Consider the following 20,695-nt stretch of genomic DNA (forward strand, 5'->3'; position numbering starts at 1 on the left):
GGGGGAACTTCCTTGTCAATCTCTGTTTTCAAAGAAAGCGGCAGAAGCTGCAGCTACATCCCTGGCCGAGTAGGCCCTGCCTGTCTCTGGGCCCGACTGGCGAGAGCAAGTGCAGCCTGGGGGCAGGGGCTGGCTGGGAGGGTCTCTTGGCCTCTGTATGCAGGCCCAGCTCAGACCCCTGCCCAGCATCCCCTTCCACCCAAGCTCTTGGCCTCCAGTAGGGCAGGAGGGGCTCGGTTTACAATGGCATTTGGGACCAGAATTGCAAGGCATCCATGATGTAGTCAGGAAGTGCAATGTCACAGGCAGGTGCTGCTTAGTGACGGTCCCAACTGCCGTTGTAAAGGAAATGCAGGTTGGTTGTTAAGAAAGAAGGGCAGGGAAGGAACGCTTGAAGGCCAGATCTCTCACCGAAGGCAGCAGAGCCTCAGGGGGGAGTTGGGGGCTCTGTGAGCACTAGTCCCCCACAGCTCTGTTTCCCCCCCCCCCCCGCCCATTTTCTAGTTAATTCCTTCTTGCTGTTTCTCCTCTGGACTCCAACCCAGATCACCAAGTCAACTTTTCCAACGACTCCTCATTTCCTGTCTGAATCATATTTTGGGTCTGATGAGAGCCTGGAAAGAGGCCTTTGAGAAGGAATTGCAAGGAGCCAGGTGGCTTTTCTCCCAGAAGGTTAACCCTGTCCCTGCTTCGTCCCTGCGCGGCCAGCAGCGCATCGAGCCTCGGCTGCGCCGGAAGGCCAGCAGAGTCAGGCCTGTGGGGGGGACTCCCCGCATTTCGCCCCGCAGAGTTCCTGTAGGGGACTTCCCAGTGGCTGCCAGAGAAGCGACCGGGCCCTGACTCCTGGCCCTCGGGGCTCCTCTCTGGCTGGGCCAGAAGGCTGAACGGAGGAGGCTGAAGCTGCCACTGCGCGAGCTTCCGCGGCCACGAGCGGCAGTGACCCCGCGCTCCGCTTCCCCAGCTCTCCTCCTTCCGGCGGGGGGGGCAGAGTTACCGAGCGAGAGAAAGTCACCGCCACTTTCCCGCAAGGAGGAAGCCCCCGGGCGCAATCCAATGGGCGCCGGGACCAGGGCCCCGCATTGGTGGGGGGGAGTGGGCGGGAGCGGGGCGCGCGTGGCAAGAGTGCTGAGGGGCCAATGGGGCCCGACAGCCGCCAGAGCAGCCCCGAGCGCAGCGCAGAGGGGCCGCCCTCCAACGGAGCCTGAGACCCTCCGTGCTTCCGCCCGCCGCTATTTTTAGCAATCCCGGAGGCGGCCGGCGACGAGACGCAATGCTCCTCCCAACTGGCGGCTCCTGCGGCCCCGGGGATGCGGCTGGGGCGCGGGGTGGCCTGGAGCGCGCCGCCTCCCTGCCCCCCACCAGGCGCGGCCGAGGTAGCTGGGGAGAGGCCGGCCGACTCAGCCTCTGCCCGCCAGCTGGGACGCAATGCCGGCGGGTGTTTTTCCCACGGCACACCTCACACTACGTCACGGCACACTAGTGTGCCGCGGCACAGTGGTTGAAAAACACTGATGTATAGTATACATGTGATTGTATGTTATGAAAATGGAAATAAAAAATATGTTTAAAAAAAAAGAAATGATCCACATTTACATCATATAGTGCCTTAGAATATAGTCCCATTTCTGCTAATTAGAGCAGCTTCCTGTTGATTTTATGGCTTTATCAATATGTATAAAATATATATATATATAATATTTAGTAAAAACCTCCATATACATTGTGGAAAGCTAAGCTTCCTGGAAATACTTGGAAGTAAACTTAAATCCATTTGGGAAGGAAAGGTACTAAAAATCAAACAATTTTTCTTACAATACATTTTATTTTGACCAGTTCTTTTCAAAATCAAAATCTGGATATTTATTTCAATAATGGGGTAATTGATGATCTCAAATACGTGTATATCATGTTTATCAGTCTTGTACGATTTATCCTCGACCTGTTTTACTTCTTTTCAGCATGTCCGTCTCTTGTCTCGCAAGCAGTTCCAACTGAGGGCACTTATGCAGAAAGCAAGAAAGACTGCAGGACTCAGTGATCTCTACTAATCAATGGCATGAGAAAGTGTAATAGGGGCCAAATGGTCATATTCTGAGTTTCCTTTGAATATGTAGGTGGAAAAAATAAGTTATTATATCATTCAATTGTAAGATATTTTGAATGGATAATATATTTTTCTTTCTCTTCTTTTTGGTAAGGACTAGCTTTTATGAATGCACTTTCAATTTTCTGTAAACCTTTTGCATTGATGGACTGATGGCTAAATAAAATCCATTGCATAACTTTTTTTCCTTGTGCTATAGGTATTTGTGCAGTGAGCATGTCTTTCTTTTCATTTAACATCTGCAGAATATAGTTGAAATTGTTATCTGTGTACTTCTAAGATCAATTTGTAATAAAACCCTAGAAGATAGCTGAAGGCTAAAATGTCTTTTACATTATTTAAAAATTGTTGTATGATCCGATCTATTTGCTTGTTTAATAGACACTTCTTAGCATTGAAAAAACACTAGCACTTCTCCCCTATTGAACCATAAATACTGTATGTTTTCTCATTGTTAAATCACCTATTCTTTTTTTAATCAGATTAATTCTTTCGGATGTCTCTTAAAATGTGCCATTAATTTAATGAATTAATAACAAATTCGAAGATGGTGATTACCTTGAATTACTTTAAAGGAGAACTATAACCAATAAACCAATGAAAATATATAGATTAATTCACTATTAGCTATGATTGAAGTCTGTGAACCCTATGACTCATGTCATAGGAATCCTATATACTTTGATTATCCCATATTCAACTTTGATCTCTAAAGCCACTGGAACTGATTTTATAAGAGGGAGAATTCCTTTTTTTGTCTTGCCACCAGTCTCACATATTAAAAAATAACCACATTCATACACTAAAAAATCTTTAAAACAATAAAAATTATTAAGACTGTGGAAAATACTACTTCTGAGAGTGCAATTCAACTTACTAACAATGTAGTCCTTTAACAGGCTCTAACCCATTATTATCAGATCCCCCAGTGTGAAGTTTCCGCTGTTCGCCCATGAAGCCAATGTTGAGAAAAGACAGGAGACAAATTTTCTTGGGATGGAGCGACCCAGATTGGGGGTCTGGTAGCTCCTTTTATTGGGATTGAACAAAGGCAGGAGGAGCAATAGGATGTGATAAAAAACAGCCTGTAAAAGTACAATTTCTAATCTACTGCTTCAGGAAAGTTCTCTCTATATATGGTCAAATCCTGGGCATCATTGGTAGGGCACATCTCAGAATGTTATGTTATTCACTATCAGGATGTTATGGCTTTCTCGGAGCCAGTTGTCTCCTGTGTGATTCAGCGTGGCTCTGCAGGCCTTAATATGAACTAGGCCATGGAGGACACACACCTACACAAGGAACCATATTACAACACCCCAGCATAATGATGCAGCCATGTCTTCAGACCTTTACTAAAGGCCAGAAGTGCTGGAGCTATTTTAAGTTCTAGGGGAAAGATGATCCAAAGGATGGGCATCAGGGTAGGAAAATGCTCTCTTCCTGTGTCTTGTCAGATGACGTTCCTTCATGGATGAGACATATAACATACCTCTCATACTGGATTTGATGGGATGGGCGTCACAGTGAGGTTGCCAGTCCCGATTGTGGTCAGTAAGTGAGGACTACTTACTGTATAAATCAGGCGGGGGGGGAGGGGAGAGAATAGGACCACTACCCCCCTCCTGAATCCTCCAGAAGTCATCCCTAAACACACACTATGCCATCTTGGATGCTGTATCTTGTCATTAATTGAACTTCAAAAGGGGTCCTTTGAAGTTGTGCACCTACAATTACCTCAACAAAATGGGAGGTTTGCAGCTGGATGAAACTTAAACCAGTTCTCTTACATCCAAGAATTACCTTTTGAGGAGAAGATGGGCTGTTACTGCTTCAAGACAGGGCAAATCACCCCATCCTGCAAAAAAAGCATTCACTACTGCTTAAATCCAACATGAATATAAAAAACAGGTGGCAGAATTCGCAGCAGCAAGGAGCTTCTGCAGGACCAACCAGCTGAAACTTTCCTGATAACCAGGCAAGATCATACCTCAATAATTTCCATAGGTCCTCCTCAGCTGGCTCTAGCTATGAGTTGATTCCAGCACTTTTATCTGCTAAATGCATATAATAACTATGAATTACTGGTAAATAGCTTTTGTTTTTAATAATAGATTGAAATAATGTCCTGTAACAGACTGATTCCAAAACTTAAACCATGTTTTAGACCAAAAAAACCCAACTTATCACTAAATTTAATATTTTAGCTTCCCACAATATCACATAGGAATAGGGATCAAATGTGAAATGTTTTATTAAGTTTCCTCAGTAAATGCATTGGGATTTGCAGAACTGCTTAAACACAAGCCATTATGATGATGTGTAAATTCTGTGCATGCCTAAATAGTCTGTTTTGTATTTGCAAATATTGATGGTTGTATCCTCAGCTTGCTATTCATAATATTCTTTTAAGATTAGCTTGGAATTCTTCACCTATTAGTCCCTGTTACATAGGTATTATTCAGATCATGCTAATATATGAACTGTAGCAGCACGCAAATTCTGTTGAATCTTAAACGAATCCTTGCATATATTTAGAAATACCAGGAGTGCCATTGTAAGGTAAGTATTGTGTTCTGGTTGAGACCACATATATAAAAATGTCAATTTAACTAGTGGAAAATATTTCTCAACCAATCCTAAAAAATAACTAAACCTTTTTCTTTCCCCTGCTTCAAGCAAATATGGATTTAGTATATTGTCAAAGGTTCGAGTTCCTTTCTGCTGAAACCAGGAACGCTTCGCTTATTTACTATAGTACTTAATTTTAAATGGGTTTATACTTTTTCCTGAAGCTTCCTGCTGATAACTGTATAATCCAATTATCATTTAATGCTTCAGCACGATGAAACTGCATTGGGAGGGCAGCATGGCTCTGTGATTTAAGAGCATTTGATATCCATCAGCCATGACTTCGTTTGGACAGCTACATAAGACCATTTTAAGTGTTTTATTATTAATTTAAAATTGCGACCCATCTCGCCACAAGGCAGGTGCTTTTATAATAGAATTTCCAATTGAGCCATATCCAGAATGTGACACAAGATTATTTTTGGGCACGTGCTGTTGAACAAGATGAATTTGTCTAGTCTTCCAGTGTAAATGAAACGGCTGCAGGCCATCAACATACACCTTGATTTTCAATTGTGGCATGGTTGTTACTCAGCGAGTGATGCGGTGACCTAGAGATGGAGCTCTCACCTCACAATCAGGAGGCTGTGAGTTCGATCCTAGGTAGAAGCAGATATTTCTCTCTCTGGACACATTGAGATTTTATCTGCTGAATATAACTGTATTGGCGACAGGAAGGGCATCCGGCCAGTGAACACTCCGCCCAATTCAGTTGCCCAGACTCCACCCTGCAAGGGATTATGGGGTCATTAAAAGACGATGATGGTGGTGGTTGTTACTCAGCCCTTCTAGAGTAGGCAACTGATATGCCATGGTTACACCCCATGTTGACCCTCATAATGTGGTTTATCTTCACAACTGTGGCTTGTATCCAATCCTAGCAATTAAAAAAATGCATTGGTTGAAATTTTCTTACAGAACATAATTAAGGTTTTGATGTTACTTCTGAAGCCCTAAACATTTTAGAGTTTTTTCCATTACAAATGCATTTGACTGCAAGAAGGTCCTTACTGAGGATCCTATAGGCTGTCTCAAGAGAAGACAAATCTTTTTGGCATGTAGGAATCAGCCTTTTCAGGTAACGCTCCTCAGCAATGGATACATCCAGTCCACACTCCTGGCATCCAGAAGGGTTCGTCCATTTCATCAAATGTTTCCATTTTAACTGTTACTAATTTTTGGCATTAGTTTTAGAGTTCATTTTCAAAAATGATGTTAGATGTTGTCTTGAGCGCTTGCCAGAAGCGTGGGTGCGTATGAAATAAAATGAAGGCAGACAAAAGTAATTGATGTTTATTTTGCTCTTTTGGGCTGGTACTAAAGCTAGACAATTGCATCAATTCTTAATGTTGCATGCAGTTCCCGCAGGAGAGTACAGTGAGTTCTCTTGAAAAATATACACAAAGACCTGAAGCACTGATGTCAGGAAAAATACATTTACCATTGCTCTGTAGTGGAAATTTAAGTCACCTGTCAGCAGAAAATATTGGTCAGTGAATTTGCCAATCATTTTCGACAGCAAAATCTTTGGAAAACCAAGTAACTTATTTTCTGATCTGATGTTAACTGGGAAAAAGCAGGCTAATTTCATTTAGTAGTGTTAAGTAGATGTTGGATTGACTGTCCCTTCATAAAACTAGATTATATTCCTATTTTGGTCACAGATCAAGATAGGAATCTTGCAGCTTCTGTTTCTAAATGAGGAAGAGGAATATTGTTATTTAACCACTGATGCTTCAAATACATACTTGCAAAGGAATTGTCTCATTTGAAAAGTGCAAATAACCATCAACTAAGGCCTGTTTCACATTAGTAAACAGCAAAGAGACAGACTTAAAATTGAAGCTCCTTTTGGATTCCCCACAGTGTCTCCGCACTCTTCTTCAATTTATTTTCTTCTTCAGTCTTCAGAGTCATTTTGATCACATCTGTAATGCCTGAAGAGCCCAGAATGCATGGAATACTTAGGAAGACATCATCCTTAATTCCATGCATACCCTGGAAAGGTAAAATATATATGGCCATGAAATACCACTTTTCTTTAAATATAATGGACATTTTATCATCACTGGAAGAAATTAGAGAAAGCCACATAATTTATAGGGAGAAATATTCTAAAAACCTTCAGATAAAAAAGGTTAAATAATTATGTAGGCAGTGTTTGGACTAAAAACTCCTATGAGGGAGATGAGCAGTTAAGCTTGGCGCGCACACACACACATCCTCTTGATATCAATTTGCTTGAATAAAAGAAAAACGGAAGGGCTTATGTTTTAAGATCACACAGGAGGAGACAGCAAAAACAGTCAAGATGGTAGCTGCCCATAGTGGTCAATTTGTGTGTCAATCTGTACAAAGGAATGATTGTATTCCTGCAGCTGCCGTGTTGCCCATTTTGAAATCCATACTATTAGCAGAACTATCTGAGATCATTAGAAATGGGAAGCCTGTTTTGAATTTGTCTAAGTAAGGGCAGTAGTCATCTGACCGAGGTTGAGAAGACACTATAAAAATGTACTTTTTGACCAGAAATAGAAACAATGAAAGGCTCATATTGAGTTGTTCTCTCTATCTTTAGCTGAACTCTCTTGGGGGAGAACTGCAGAACCAGGCAGCCACTATTAAGTTCCCCACCCTACTTCCCACCTTGGAAAGTTATCCTTACACCAGGGAACATCTTGTGAAGACAGGGTTCATTCATGTACTGCCCTTTTGGGAAAGAAGCAGAGAACATGCTGTCGGGATTGTCTGATCAACAGGCTTTTGCAGTTACAGCCGCAAGAGGTCCACCGAGTATCCCAGAAGCAAACTTGCCCTTTTTGCTTGATTGCCTCCTTAGGCCTTGTAAGCACAGCCTTCCCAGATCCCTAGAGCTGCCCTTTCAGAATTGGGTTTTGCAGTATAAAAAAAGTAGCCGACTTTGCCTTATCCGTCCAGATCAGACCAAGGAACAGAATGCCAACAACCACCCTCTGAATTTCCCTGAACCTTAGGAGAGAGCCACGATCATGTGACTGAAAGGTATCCAAGCCTTTCTTCCTCTTTCCACTAACCTACCTGCTTTCTCTACTTTCCTGCTCCTCCACATTCTACCATGATTAAACTTGAGCTATCTTTTTGGTCCCTCTTTTCTCTTTCTGAAATCCCAAAGGAAGCACAATACCCCCTCTCTTCCTCTACATATTCAACAGACATATATTACAAAAAAAGGGGGGTGCTTCTATTACTCTATTCCCAAAAACCTGCGTGCTCCCCATTCTTACTCCTAAGCATTGTTTCCTACTGGTTTTTTCCCCAAATACGGCTTATATGCTTTCCCCACTGAATGTTATTTCTATAGTGATAGCTACTTTGTCTTCCGCGACTGTTCTTTTCCCCATTAAGTGATTCAGTAATGTCTTCTCCCTTCGGATTGCTATTCCCTCACCTCATTATTATTGCAAAGGCTATTTTTCCCCGCTGCATGTATGTCTTTCATTGCTCTTTCTCTGCCTTCACTATGCTGTTTCTCAACAAAATCCAGTCTCTTTCTGAGGTATGCAGGAGTGGTGTTTTTGAGGTCCATATTCACTCTGGTAAGTGTAGAATATTTCAGATCTTTAGTTTAGTCTTGCTTGCATTCCAATTCCTGCTGGATCCAGGATGTTGGAACTGAATTGTGGCTAAATACGCAAATTATAAAACCATAATGACTAAAGGAGTAGTTGATTACCTTCACCATTGTAGAAATTGGATGTACTCTCCTTAAATTCTTCATGATGGTTTCAGCCAGATCAGCCACAGACAGACCAATTGCCCATGATGTGTATCCCTTCAGCTTGATCACCTCGTAAGCACTGCAATAGATTACAACGTTAAGATTGGTCTGCAGAACTATGGCAGCACTCATGATGTTGCTAGGAAATGATCTAAAACACAGCAAACTGGTTTGCAAATAAAACCAATGGTTTCAGATTGTTTAGTTCTGAAATACATGTACTTCAGAAATATATAAAAAGATAGTTCCTGCCAATAAATTCCAACATATGTTGGAATGTTTGGGTCTTATACTACTTGTGGAACTACCCAAGTCTGTGATTAAATTTTATCACAATGTGATTATATTTTATTGCACTGAATGTTTTGTATGATTCTTAGCCACATAAATTTGAAGTGTTACCTGTCCACCACCTGTTTGTGGACTTCCTTCCAGTTCTCCTTGTCTCCATCAGTACCCATTTCAGGATGCAACTCTTTTAGGGAGACACCAGCAACGTTCACACCACTCCAGACAGGCACTGAATAAAAAAGATTTTCCAGGTTATTCACGCCTTCAAAACACAATCTCATTATATTTACAAAATTATATGGTTAGCGTAAAAAAGCTACCACTTTAATTCTCCCACACATGAACCTCAAGGAAAGCTATGAAACAAGTGAAAACGGATGAGCTGGTTCCAAATATGCCCTTCATTCTAGTAAGCAATGAAGATCCATTTACTGTAAAGGAACAGCTTGAGCCTTTGACCTGGTTAGAAAAGAGATACTGGATTAGCTCCAGATAACCGGGACCCAAACCTACCCTCATTTTTGAATGAACAACTTTGGCAGGAAAAGAAGTGAGTAAATCTTTAACAGCAGCTCCTTTTCATACTGACTTACTGACCAATCAGTGCCTCTTTATTGTGGACCTTGGATCTTTTTTCGAACATAACTGGAAGCTCCTCCAGCTTTTGTACCCTTTGCGCAAACACATTTCGTTCTCTTAAGATGGTCAAGTACCCTCATTTTCTTTGTAAATTCTGTATCCATGTTTTTCAACCTTTATCCTTACCTTCAGAACACAAGTTCCTTGTATAATTAATAAGTGACTAGCCTTATGGAATGAGATAAATCCCCGAGCTTCATCCTCCTCAGAATCAGATTAATTAATCAGTTTAATCCTTTTAATGAAGTCCAAACATACTGACATAACTGATTTTCTAACTAAGTCACGGCAATTATATACAAAATGGCTTGGACGTGGTAAGCGAGCTGCGAATAGTCCTCTCTGCTTCTACAGCTAGAATTTGGCTTGGACACCATGTACTATGTATAATTTATCCTGCAGGGCTTGTGGAACAGCAAACACTGCTCCTTTCAGGCACAGGAAACCTGGGAACAGATTTAAAAAGTTGGGTATTATATTTCTTTTATTTTTGTTTAGTTTCACTACATAAGAGTTTACTGGATGAAGCAGAATTTTGTAGCAATTTTATCTTGATCCCAAAATGAAAAGGAGCCTGAGCAATTAATGCAAATGCATGAGATCTGACTAACATTTTCCCGTTACATTTTATTGGAATGGAGGACTGGCAAAAATGGACGAGGAGAAGTGAAAAAGATCCAATACTGCATTCCAAAGCAAGAATGATTAACTAAATATTTCCTTTATTATGTCCTTAGTTTTTGTTTAAGAGTAGCTAGCCAAGTATTTTGTAATATATGACATAGAGGTAGGTAGTTATTGTATCACAAAGTGCAAAGTAAAGCAAACCTTTCTGTGTACAGGGTTACACAACTGCATGAAGAATAAACTATCAATGCCTAATGTTACACCATAACATTGAAAATATATATTCCTGGGCCTTTTTAAGAAATTTCAAATTTCATCAAATGGTCTATTGCACGGGTCGGCAAACATAAACACTCCAAGAGTCATTTGGACCCATTTCCCAAAGAAAATAAAATACTAGGAGCCACAAAGGTCCTAACCGGAAGCCCCCTGTTCAATTCTGGAGCTGACCGGAATTTCCGTTCCCCTACCATAGAGTCTCCTTCTAGTGCACATACTTTTTCCTCTACCTGTCAAAACTGAAAGCCCTAACAATTGTGGAGACAACAAGAAAACCCCTTGCCATAGTGTCTTCTGGCGCACTGTGCTTCTCTCCCTCTCCCACTGGAAGCTCCCCTCAAAATTGTGGCGCCGACCAGTGACGGAGCCACAGCAGAGGGAGGAAATAGCCACATGCGGCTCCAGAGCCACAGTTTGCTGACCCCTGGTCTATTGGATTCAACTATGAAAATCCCTGATCTACAATAAAGATAGGACATTATCTACAAGGAGTAACTGTCTCCTACCCCTGATGCAAGACAAGAAAGTTCTGGCTTCTCTTTTAGTGAAGGAGCCCCCTTCCTAGTTTTGGAATGGCAAACTAGAAAGAGAACTCAAAGAGGAAAACATGAAACACACAGGAACAAAGAAGGGACATGACACACTAAAGACCTTCATGGTATGTCCACTGAGCTATTTCTCTATAATAAAGCATTCTATAGTAAAATGTACTAGGAGCTGCCTCTAGGCATGGGAATCCTAGGTCCTTGCCCTGAATTACTTTCTGCAGCATTGTTCTGCCAAAGGTGACTTCAGCCAAAGCACAAGCGCTAAGCTTTCAGGGCTTTATTAAGGAAGATAGAAACCTGCTAGTGGAATGGGCCATAATTTTTCAGCAGGCAAAGTTGTTCTAACTATTATAGGCTACTCACATGCATGTCTTGGACGTGGTCACAAATACCCTGTGGCAGAGGTGGGTTTCACATAATTTAACAACCGGTTCTCCCAGAATCGAAAATGTGAGCGCATGTGCCTTGTGCACATGCATGCTGCATCAAAAACATGGCAATTATATAAGACGGCGTAGTGCTGGGGCAGGTGGGTGGGCCCAGCCACTGGCCGTAACTACCAGTTCACCCAAACCAGTCTGAACTGGCTGAAGCCCACCCATGCCCTGTGGCCCAGGTATTTGCCACTTAGTGCCATTTTTGTAATGGCACTAAATCTGAATTCTTGCTTTGCCCAGGTAAATCTCAACAACTCACCTATTGTCCAGTTTTACTGTAATAACTTGGTTTGGGGAGTGGGGCAGAGGGAAATATTTTTTTCTGGCTCTACTGAAAAATCAAGTTCACCTTATTCATGAACTTTGGGTCTCAGTAGAGAGTGGATGATCAGAAATCCTTCTTGTGCCTAATTGCTGAGATTTTGGCCGAAAGTTATGACAATTTATAAATATCACCTCCCATGCCTGGTGCTCCAAGGTTGAGTCATGGAAGTGTTCAAATAAGATTTGGTCTGTATGGATTTACTGTCCTCGGCTGATGAACAGTCCTACTCAATCTCCAAGCATGTCCTTCGCAACCAAAGTGGTTCAATCTCCCTTGACTCAATGTGTCTGATGATGCTAAAAAACTCCCCAGTTAGGATGTCAAACAGGTCTAAGAACTCATATCTCCTGGGCCAATTGAGATTACTCACAGCTCCACTGTCTTGCACTAGTCCCAGAAACCTAGGGAATTAGTGGGAATGGTAGGGATGGAAATATACAATGGGTCTTAAGGACAGATGGTATCCAGAGTCTGGTTTTCACTCCAGTAAGTTGAAACAAATATATCTATGGACAACAAATCACTATCTGCATGCTTGGCAGCTATATTGGGAGGTCTACTGAGTTTATAGGAGGTATGTAAAGAAAAAAGAGAGGAAAATCCAGTGTTAAGAGGAAAAAAAAGAAAGGAAAACAGTAAGGTGTTGTAGATCTTCCAAAGTTGAGGGAATTCTTGATAGGCTAGTGTTCCCTGTGAAGCAATGCAGTGATGGAATTGGGAAGTTGATATATCTTTCCGTTGAAAGAAATTTTAGTATCTTTTCAGCTGTTCCATATGCAAAATGTGCTGGCTGTGCTACAGGAAAAAATCATCTATCACAACGGATGTAAAAAGTGCTAGTCTGGGCCCTTACATCATGTTAAGAAAAACAGTAATACAATTAGATGTTATTAAGACGACCCTTCCTGAAAGTCTGCAAGTATTTTTTATATACTTTTTAAATACTCTATGCTATGCATAAAGGTAAAGGTTTCCCTCGCACATATGTGCTAGTTGTTCCAGACTTTAGGGGGCGGTGCTCATCTCCGTTTCAAAGCCAAAGAGCCAGCACTGTCCGAAGTTGTCTCCGTGGTCATATGGCTGGTATGACTAAACGCCAAAGGCGCTATTCCCTTCCCACCAAAGATGGTCCCTATTTTTCTACTTGCATTTTTACACGCTTTCGAACTGCTAGGTTGGTAGAAGCTGGGACAAGTAACAGGAGCTCACTCCGTTACGCGGTGCTAGTGATTCAAACTGCTGAACTGCCGACTTTCTGATCGACAAGCTCAGTGTCTTAGTCACTGAGCCACCTCATCCCTATGCTATGCATACAGATTGTTAAAATTAGTTATTGTGAGCTATTACACTGATTTCTGTGTAGGATGGCCATGGGGTCAAATAGGACAAACTGTAAAAAAAAAAAAAAAAACAACAAAAAAAACAAATAAACCCAGCTTTCCTTTATAAAACTCCAAGAGTCTCTTACAAGATTTATTTTGAACTCCCATGTTATGAGTTTAGAATTCAGATTGATAGAGTTTGGCCTACTTGGATTACAGAATTGACCTTTTCTGAACAGAACTAAAAGTCAAATATAGCTCATCTAGTGTTACCTTCATGTAGCAGGGCAGGGTAGATTAACTTTTATATTGAGAAGGGAATAGAGAAAGCTTCCATTAGGTTTGCTCAGCATGTAAATCTCACATTTAGAAGCCAATGTACTTCTTGTACAACAGAGCTCTGGTTAGATTAAAAGGATTTTGTTAAAATTTTACACACCCACCCACCAAGAATATCAAAGACGTTGGAAGGTTTCAGGTGCAGGCCAGCAAATAGATTACACAACAGAAGCTTCTACAATCTTGGGTTCTTTCACAAAATGTTGCAAATCTGCAACTTTTTCCAGAATAATTTCTCCATTCTGCTTAGTATGTAATTAGTCTTAATGCCAAGAGAAAAATTATTGCTTACCGCTGGAATCCCCATGCTCTCCAATAATCCAACTATGGCAGCTGAGAGGATGGATACCCAGTCTGTCACCCATCAGATGGCGGAAACGGGCGGAGTCCAGATTACAGCCACTTCCAATAACACGGTGTTTAGGAAAACCACTGATTTTCCATGCCACATAGGTCAGAATATCCACTGTTGATTTAAAAAAAAATTAAATTGGAAAACACCTGCCATATTAAGGGCAGAAACGGTGAGGAAAGATTGCTAATCCTTATAGAAAATTAGCAGACTTTGTCTCCAGACCAGAATGATAAGTTAGGCAAGTTTGTCCATTTATTTTCACTTGTACACAGGGACTTCTCAATGATGGGAAGGCCAAGATAGCAGTAGCCATAGCACTTAGACTCATATACCCCCATAGTGCTATACAGCACTCTCTAAGTGGTTTACGGAGTCAGCCTATTGCCCCCAACAATCCGGGTCCTCATTTTTAGCAACATGCCCAAGACTGACTTCCAGTCTCATTATGAAGAAAGGTATTGCTAAATTTGTACTGGACCTGACAGATGTTTGCAAATAAGTACAAAAGTGGATTTAGTTTCTGCAAGAGAAAACTCAGAATTTCTTTAAATTCCCATCAAAGGGACGTATGTCCGTCTCCCATTAAAATCCCTGTACAATAAACAATAGACTGTAAACATTCAGAAAAGGAGATGGCTAACCTGGATTGGAAACAACAAGCAGCTTGCAGTGTGGGCTGTACTTGACAATATTGGGAATGATGAATTTGAAGATATTCACGTTGCGCTGAACCAGGTTCAGACGAGATTCTCCTTCTTGTTGACGAGCTCCAGCAGTGATGATGACCAATTTAGAGTGTGCAGTCACTGCATAATCTGCCAAACGAGAAATTGTATGTTCAACATACTATACATTTCAGCATCTGCCTATGCAATGGATGAATCGACTGCACGAAACCTTTCATGTCAGAGAAAAATTGGCCTATAGAATGAGAGATGCAAAACTACTAAAAGGGAAAGAGATGCCCTATGGTGACATTTATTCATTTAGACTTACAGGTTGCAAATAAGTAGCGACATCAGCCTTCCACATCCTGAAGTCTGTAAATTTTGGGATTTTAGAATCCAACACTGCTGAAAGTTGATTTGAGGATAATTACTTTGTGTGTGCCTGAAATGTATCCAAGAGGAAGTATAAACTTGTCTTCAGGCATCCCCCAACTCTCATGATTGCAAGAATGCTCAAGTTTCCGGGTCAAAAAAAAAAAAGCATGTGAGGTAATACAAAACTTTAACTATCCTGTTATTTATGTATTTATTTTTGCTAGCTCTTTTCAAGCAGAGTCAATGAATGGCCCCAGTCTCTTCTCTAGCCTCAGAAGCAGAGCTACAATTAACCCAAACCCATAGTTCTTGGGTTTGACAAAATGATACTGACAAGGGTGACGGAGATCGCTTGTCATGAAATGCTTGACCTAATACCGGCAAGGCTGTGATTAAATGAAGCAAAAAGAAAACATCAATTTAAAACAGTAGCCTGCCCTATTCAGTAGTTAGCTCACTGCTCTTTGGAATTCTGATTTGTGAATCTCTGTTTTTATTTTATTATCTGCCCCATAAATCCATGCGCTTAGTGGCAGAACAATTTGTGTGTGGGCCAAAGACCATTCTGGGGCCAAAATGTCTATTTCTAAACTTAGCTTGATATCTTTTCTGGACATGCACCAAGTTTTTTAACCCTTCTTGAAATGTCCGGTGTTCAATGTCAGATTATGTTCTACACTCTTTAATAGCCTTCTGGAGCTAGAAGCAAGGATCAATTTATACACTTCCCTGTTTTTCCTCCAAATTTCTCACATCTAAGCCTAGCCAAGGAACCAACTGAAAGCTGGATCTCCCAGCTAATATAATCTTTATCAGGTGAAGTCATATACTATATGTTCTTCACCCATAAACCAGTCCAACATGATCTCACTTTTCTAAATAGCTGTAACAGGAATCAGTTAATAGCAAAGAGCCAAATGCAGGCACTGATGTATAGAATCAACCTGATGCCAGTCAGCCTGCATATGACTTTGCACTTTTCAAGAAGGAAGGCATGGTGGCTAAAGAATTTTAAGAACCAGCCTGGAAGGTTATTATGATGTAGAAATAGTGTTAAAATCTTTCCATTTTAAACCTGAATTAACGAAGAGGAGGGGTCTGATTTTGTCTGCAGTTACCTGAAAACAAAATGGCTTCTCCATTTCGGCTTTCTTTTTGTATAATAAATGACATGATACAATATGTCATGTGTTGTTCATCTGAGGCTGTACTTACTTATAAGAACTACTAAAGACTATAAAGACTAGATTTTTTTAAATTATGACTTGATATGTAAAAATCATAGAGCTCAAAGTGGGTATACTTTCCTTTTCACATGACTGTATTCTAAAAACTTCTTTTTGGTAATGTTTGATAATGAATGAAAAAAGTTACATCAGTCTGATTTGGCTACAATCCATTTAATCCTTTTTGTAATCATGGCAGTCTGACTACAGAACCATTTAACGGAATAATGGAGAAATGAACTTATTTTGGTTATTGGAGATTGTTTCTGCCACTACAGCCAAAAGAAGAGCGGGAAGGGCGGGAGGGGGGGGGGAAACTAAGGCTAAGAGTTCTGCCATCAGGAGAGAGCAATAGTGAAGTGCATCTGTTTTTAATCATTCTGGAAAACCAAGTGAGAAGGATCCAAATTTAGTAATTGCTCTAAGTTAATCCCACTAAAATAACTATTAGACGATTAACTTTTCCAAAACTGTGGTAATAGATATACCATGTGATATATGATTCTACCCACGTTGATATTGTTTTGGTGTGGGTGGGTGTTATCATACTAAGAGCTATCTTAGCAAAAAAAGGAATTGTATTGGTTCCCATGGCGAAAGTCCCATTTGCTCTAGGAAATATCAGATATTGCCATTTCCCTAAAGCAAAAGAGGGTTTCTGTAACATAAAAAGATTGTATAACCTTTGCCAGAGACGATCTTTGGGGTTTTGAGAAAGAGGCTGCCATGCTGAAGATCCAGCATCTCTCCCTTCAGCTTGTCCTCCACAACATCAACAAGAGCAAGTTCATCAGCCAAGTCCTAAAAAAGGGTCAAATGTTAGAGAGAGAGAGAGAGAGAGAGAGAGAGGCATCCCACATATTTTTTAATGACCTAACAATGGTGCATTAGATTCTCTCCAGCTCTTACCTGGGTAGTGAAATGCAGTACCAAATGTAATCTATCACTTTCCTGGGCAAAGCCAGGAGATTTACTGAGCCTCCAATAATCTCTCATGCATGGTTTATCAGATCAGAATTATTTGTCCAATTACTAGTCTGCCCAAAAGCCAACTTCACAAAATTATATTCAAGAAAAACTTGTTAGAAACTATCCCGAGGGAACAATAAACAATAATAACCTCCCCCATTACCCCCAACCTCCAGAAACCTAAATCAAGGCCTGTGGAGAAAGAAGGATGTTTTAGGGCTCACTTGAAGGCAAGTGAATAAATCTCCAAAGGGATGATGTCCCAGGGGGCAGATATTGCAACACAGTGGTCCCACTTCTTGGGTCCCATTAGATAACATCGCTCATAGAATATATCCTATAAGATGATTTTGCTACAAATATTGTTGGTTAAACTCAGATCCTTCCAGTAGGATTAATTCTAGTAACCTAGCATTAATACTTTCAACAGAATTAAAAGCTTTTTATCCACAGATCTATTCACCTAGGCAGACAGGACTGGCTTTTTAACATTTCAAAAATAAATAATACAACAGATATATGATAATGCAATTACAAATGATGGACTTTGGGATTCGTAAATATGGTTAAAACTATTTATAATGACCAATCGGCAAAAGTGATGGCAAATGGTGATAATGACAGAAAAAGTGGCCATCAGGAAGGGAACTAGACAAGGATGCCTGTTATCTCAATTATTATTCATATTGACATTAGAGATTTTGAACAGAAAGATAAGACAGAATGAAGAAATAAAAGGAATGAGAATTCAATTGCCTTAAGGAGTACTTTTCTCTCAGTTGCATTAAAAATGACTAACATGTTATGTTACCACTAGTCTTATTAATGCTATGTGACATCAAACGGGTCACAGCACTCTTGAAGGCCATGGGCAAACCTGAAGGAAGGAACAGAGACAGATTAGAAGCAGACATTCTGGTTTAAAGATACTGATTACCTCTGTAGTGCTCCCAATCTATGCTTTGGATCCACAGAAGCTGTCTATTTCAAACAAATTGCAGAGATACAAAATACTGCAAAGTACACCCTGTAAACTCAGACAGCACTTACCTTCATCAAAATACTTATGGCACAAGCCATGCCAACTGCACCAACCCCAACCACAGTGATTTTGTTGTGGGCATGATCGTGTTCTTCCTTATGGATATGTTCAATTAGTTTTTCTTTGAGAGACATCTTGGAACACTGGAAGAGAAAAAAAATGACAAGAAACTCCTTATCTTACACTTTGCTGTACGGTATTTACATTTGCTGCCAGAGTTCATTTCTAGCCTCATCTCTGCACTCAGATACTTCATGTCCCCACATTCACATATATCAATTTAATTCTGGAAATGTGCCAGAATTGGTTTATTTTCAATTTGGATTTTACCAGATTTTCTTTTCACAAGGAACGTGGATGCAACAGAACAAAAGGACAGGAATGAGGATCAAGGAGCATGGTCCTCATTGACCATGGAAGCTGTACCATCTTCAACATGAGGTCCATGCTGAATTTGTCCTATAGTCCCTTGAGGCATGTTTTTAATCACAGTGATTTCTGAAGCAGCAGCACAATAAACTGCATAGTCAACATTTTACTCATTCTAATCTTAGGATCTGGCAAGAGCAGCCTTAGGAGAGGCAATATCCTACGGCTTCTTTTCAACTTGCTCATTGCACATTGAGACACAAAATTTAGATGGCAACTGGAAAACTCACAGAGACGGGACCTATATAAACAAAAGCAGTGAAAACAATGTATGGTTTGCCTTGGGAAAACTGCACTATGGACATAAAAATCACAAACAGTATGAAAGGGATTGTTTGAAGTTAAAGTCCAGAAAGTCTGTGGCTGGGAAGATAATCTGGTTCAGGGTACAATCTGATACACAATTTCACTCAGGCACATTGAACTCTGGTGACCCTGAATAGTGATCAAACTAAAAAGGTCTTCTTACATCTTTGCATTTGCACAGTTTTGATCACTCTTTGGAAGCTGTACTTTTCCACAAGGGGCCCTGGGAAAGTCTGTTTCTCAGGGCATCTGATGGGGCAGCTGCAATAGTAATATTGGAAAAAGCGGAGACTATCTGGCTCCACTAAGCTTCCAGCAGGAAGGACAAAGCAAGCCAGGATATTTCTGTAAGTATCAGGAGGTAAAGGATGTATCAGGAGGAAAAAAAATGTTTCATTATGTACAGTAGGAAGTTTATTCTACACAGCATGTGGTTTTTAACCCCTGTAGCCATAAGACCTGCTTCTCCTGTTCAGCATTCCTGCGGGGGGGGGGGGGCATATAAATTAATTGCGTGTGGCGCTGCCCCAGGGTGCAACTGGTGAACAATTGCATCCAGCTATAGATGAAAGAAACCCAATGCGGTCATGGAGGATTCCTATACAGAACTCCCCTCAATAGTGTTTCCTCCATCCCCTCCCCTTTAGCTCTCTGGGAAATGCCCCTCGCTTAAAGCAAGGAATCCACACAAGCTCTCTCCTCAATGCATTCCTGTTGCAAAGGGGAGGGGAACCACCATTGTCCTGGAGACAAAAGGCCCTTGGAGGATGAGACCATGAGTTTGCATAGGAAAACTAAATGCCATCCACAGCATGGTTGTTCCAAAGGTGGTTTTTTTTCCCCAAGGGGCAGCTGAACTTTCTGTTTTTTCTTTCTCACCCAAGAAGCTTCTTCAGTTCTGACTGGATGTGATAATAAATATAAACCCCTCCATTCTCCACCATTCAGCCACAGGAAGGTTACTCAGGGCATGAGAGTCTGGAGTCTGCAGAATAAGTTGAAAGGGACCTCGGGGGTCCTCCAGTCCAACCCCTGCCCCCAGCTCAGTCAGAAAAGCCTGCACCATTTAAGACAAATGATAGTCTAATCTCTGCTTAAAGGACTCCGAAGTTGGAGCACCCACAACCTCTTGGAACAAGTAGTTCCATTGATTGATTGATTGAAGCGAAAGGTCTTCAAAGAAAAAACAGAAAGTCCAGTTGCCAACACCTTTGGGACATGGGAAAACTAATGGAGATGAAGATGGAGCCAAGCCCCATTACCTCGCTCGGGAAGCCTGAAGCCCCATTGCGAGGGGCCAAGCCGAAGTGACCCCAGGGGCTTCGAGGCGACAAACGCAGCCTTAGAAAGGAAAGCCGGTTCTCGCCAGCCGATTTAAAAAAGATACGACTGCGGGGGTGGCGGGGTTGCAGTGCTGCAATGAGTACCTCCACGCGGAGGCTTCCGTGGACAAGCCGACGACCCCGCTGCCTTTCCGGGACGCTGCAAAAGTTGCATCCACGCCGCTAGGCTTAGCAGCCCACCGGCCTCTCGTTCAGAACCACCAGTTGCTCTGATCCCTACCGGCCCGATCTGGTGATCCGGCCATCTTCCTCCAACGTACGATCCCTAAATCTCGAGGCTCCCCCAACCCTCCGAAGAGACCCGGGGCTCTCCGCCGTCCTTTGCAAGGGGAAAGAAGCTGAGGAAGGGAGCAATTCAGTAGCGCTCCCCAAGAGTTGGCTGCGAAACAATTCAGGGAACGAAAGCGTCCAAATCCCATTCGGAAGGACCATGTCCGCGCTTTTTAATTCGTACGCACGGGCATTGTTTCTACGTGGGCATGCATCCCCCTCCTCAACACCCCGCATCCTTTACCGCGGAGTTTAAAAAAAATGCTTTTCCCCAGCGAAAAGCTCGAGTCTCCCAATCCCCCCGCTCACGCCTCCAGCCCGCTCCCTTACCTGGTGGTCTATGCAAAAGCCCCTTGCAACCCCGCCAATTGCCGCTCCAGTACCGCGAGGCTGGGGAGGCGGCGGCAGGGCTT

General features: G+C 41.8%; 2 protein-coding genes across 2 annotated transcripts in view; one reads left to right on the forward strand and one right to left on the reverse strand.

The window, feature by feature from the left end:
- The window catches only part of TSG101 (tumor susceptibility 101), a 36,198-nt gene extending 33,785 nt beyond the window's left edge, over window positions 1–2,413 (forward strand). The window contains exon 10 of the mRNA XM_087717060.1: window positions 1,959–2,413. Within this exon, the coding sequence (XP_087573186.1) occupies window positions 1,959–2,048 (90 nt within the window). The 3' untranslated portion in view covers window positions 2,049–2,413. The remainder of the gene's footprint in view (window positions 1–1,958) is intronic.
- A 3,600-nt stretch (window positions 2,414–6,013) lies between these two features.
- On the reverse strand, window positions 6,014–20,695 carry LOC106546355 (L-lactate dehydrogenase A chain). Its single transcript, XM_087717069.1, has 8 exons — window positions 20,613–20,695; window positions 17,943–18,077; window positions 16,607–16,724; window positions 14,296–14,469; window positions 13,592–13,765; window positions 8,895–9,012; window positions 8,448–8,571; window positions 6,014–6,733 (listed from the first exon to the last, which is right to left on the reverse strand). The coding sequence occupies exons 2-8, from the start codon at window positions 18,066–18,068 to the stop codon at window positions 6,569–6,571; spliced, it is 999 nt and encodes a 332-aa protein (XP_087573195.1). The 5' UTR covers window positions 18,069–18,077; window positions 20,613–20,695; the 3' UTR covers window positions 6,014–6,568.

The sequence above is a fragment of the Thamnophis sirtalis genome, unplaced genomic scaffold (assembly GCF_051295495.1).
Source record: "Thamnophis sirtalis isolate CommonGarterSnake01/CBP01778 unplaced genomic scaffold, rThaSir2_p1.2 scaffold_1, whole genome shotgun sequence".
Taxonomy (NCBI): Eukaryota; Metazoa; Chordata; class Lepidosauria; order Squamata; family Natricidae; genus Thamnophis; species Thamnophis sirtalis.

Coding starts and splice junctions, on each gene's coding strand:
- LOC106546355 (XM_087717069.1), bottom strand. CDS start 18,068: ATGTCTCTCAAAGAAAAACTAATTGAACATATCCATAAGGAAGAACAC. Junction 14,470..16,606: donor AAAGATCGTCTCTGGCAAAG/GTTATACAATCT, acceptor CTCGTTTGGCAG/ATTATGCAGTGACTGCACAC. Junction 6,734..8,447: donor CAATTTCTACAATGGTGAAG/GTAATCAACTAC, acceptor TTACCTTTCCAG/GGTATGCATGGAATTAAGGA.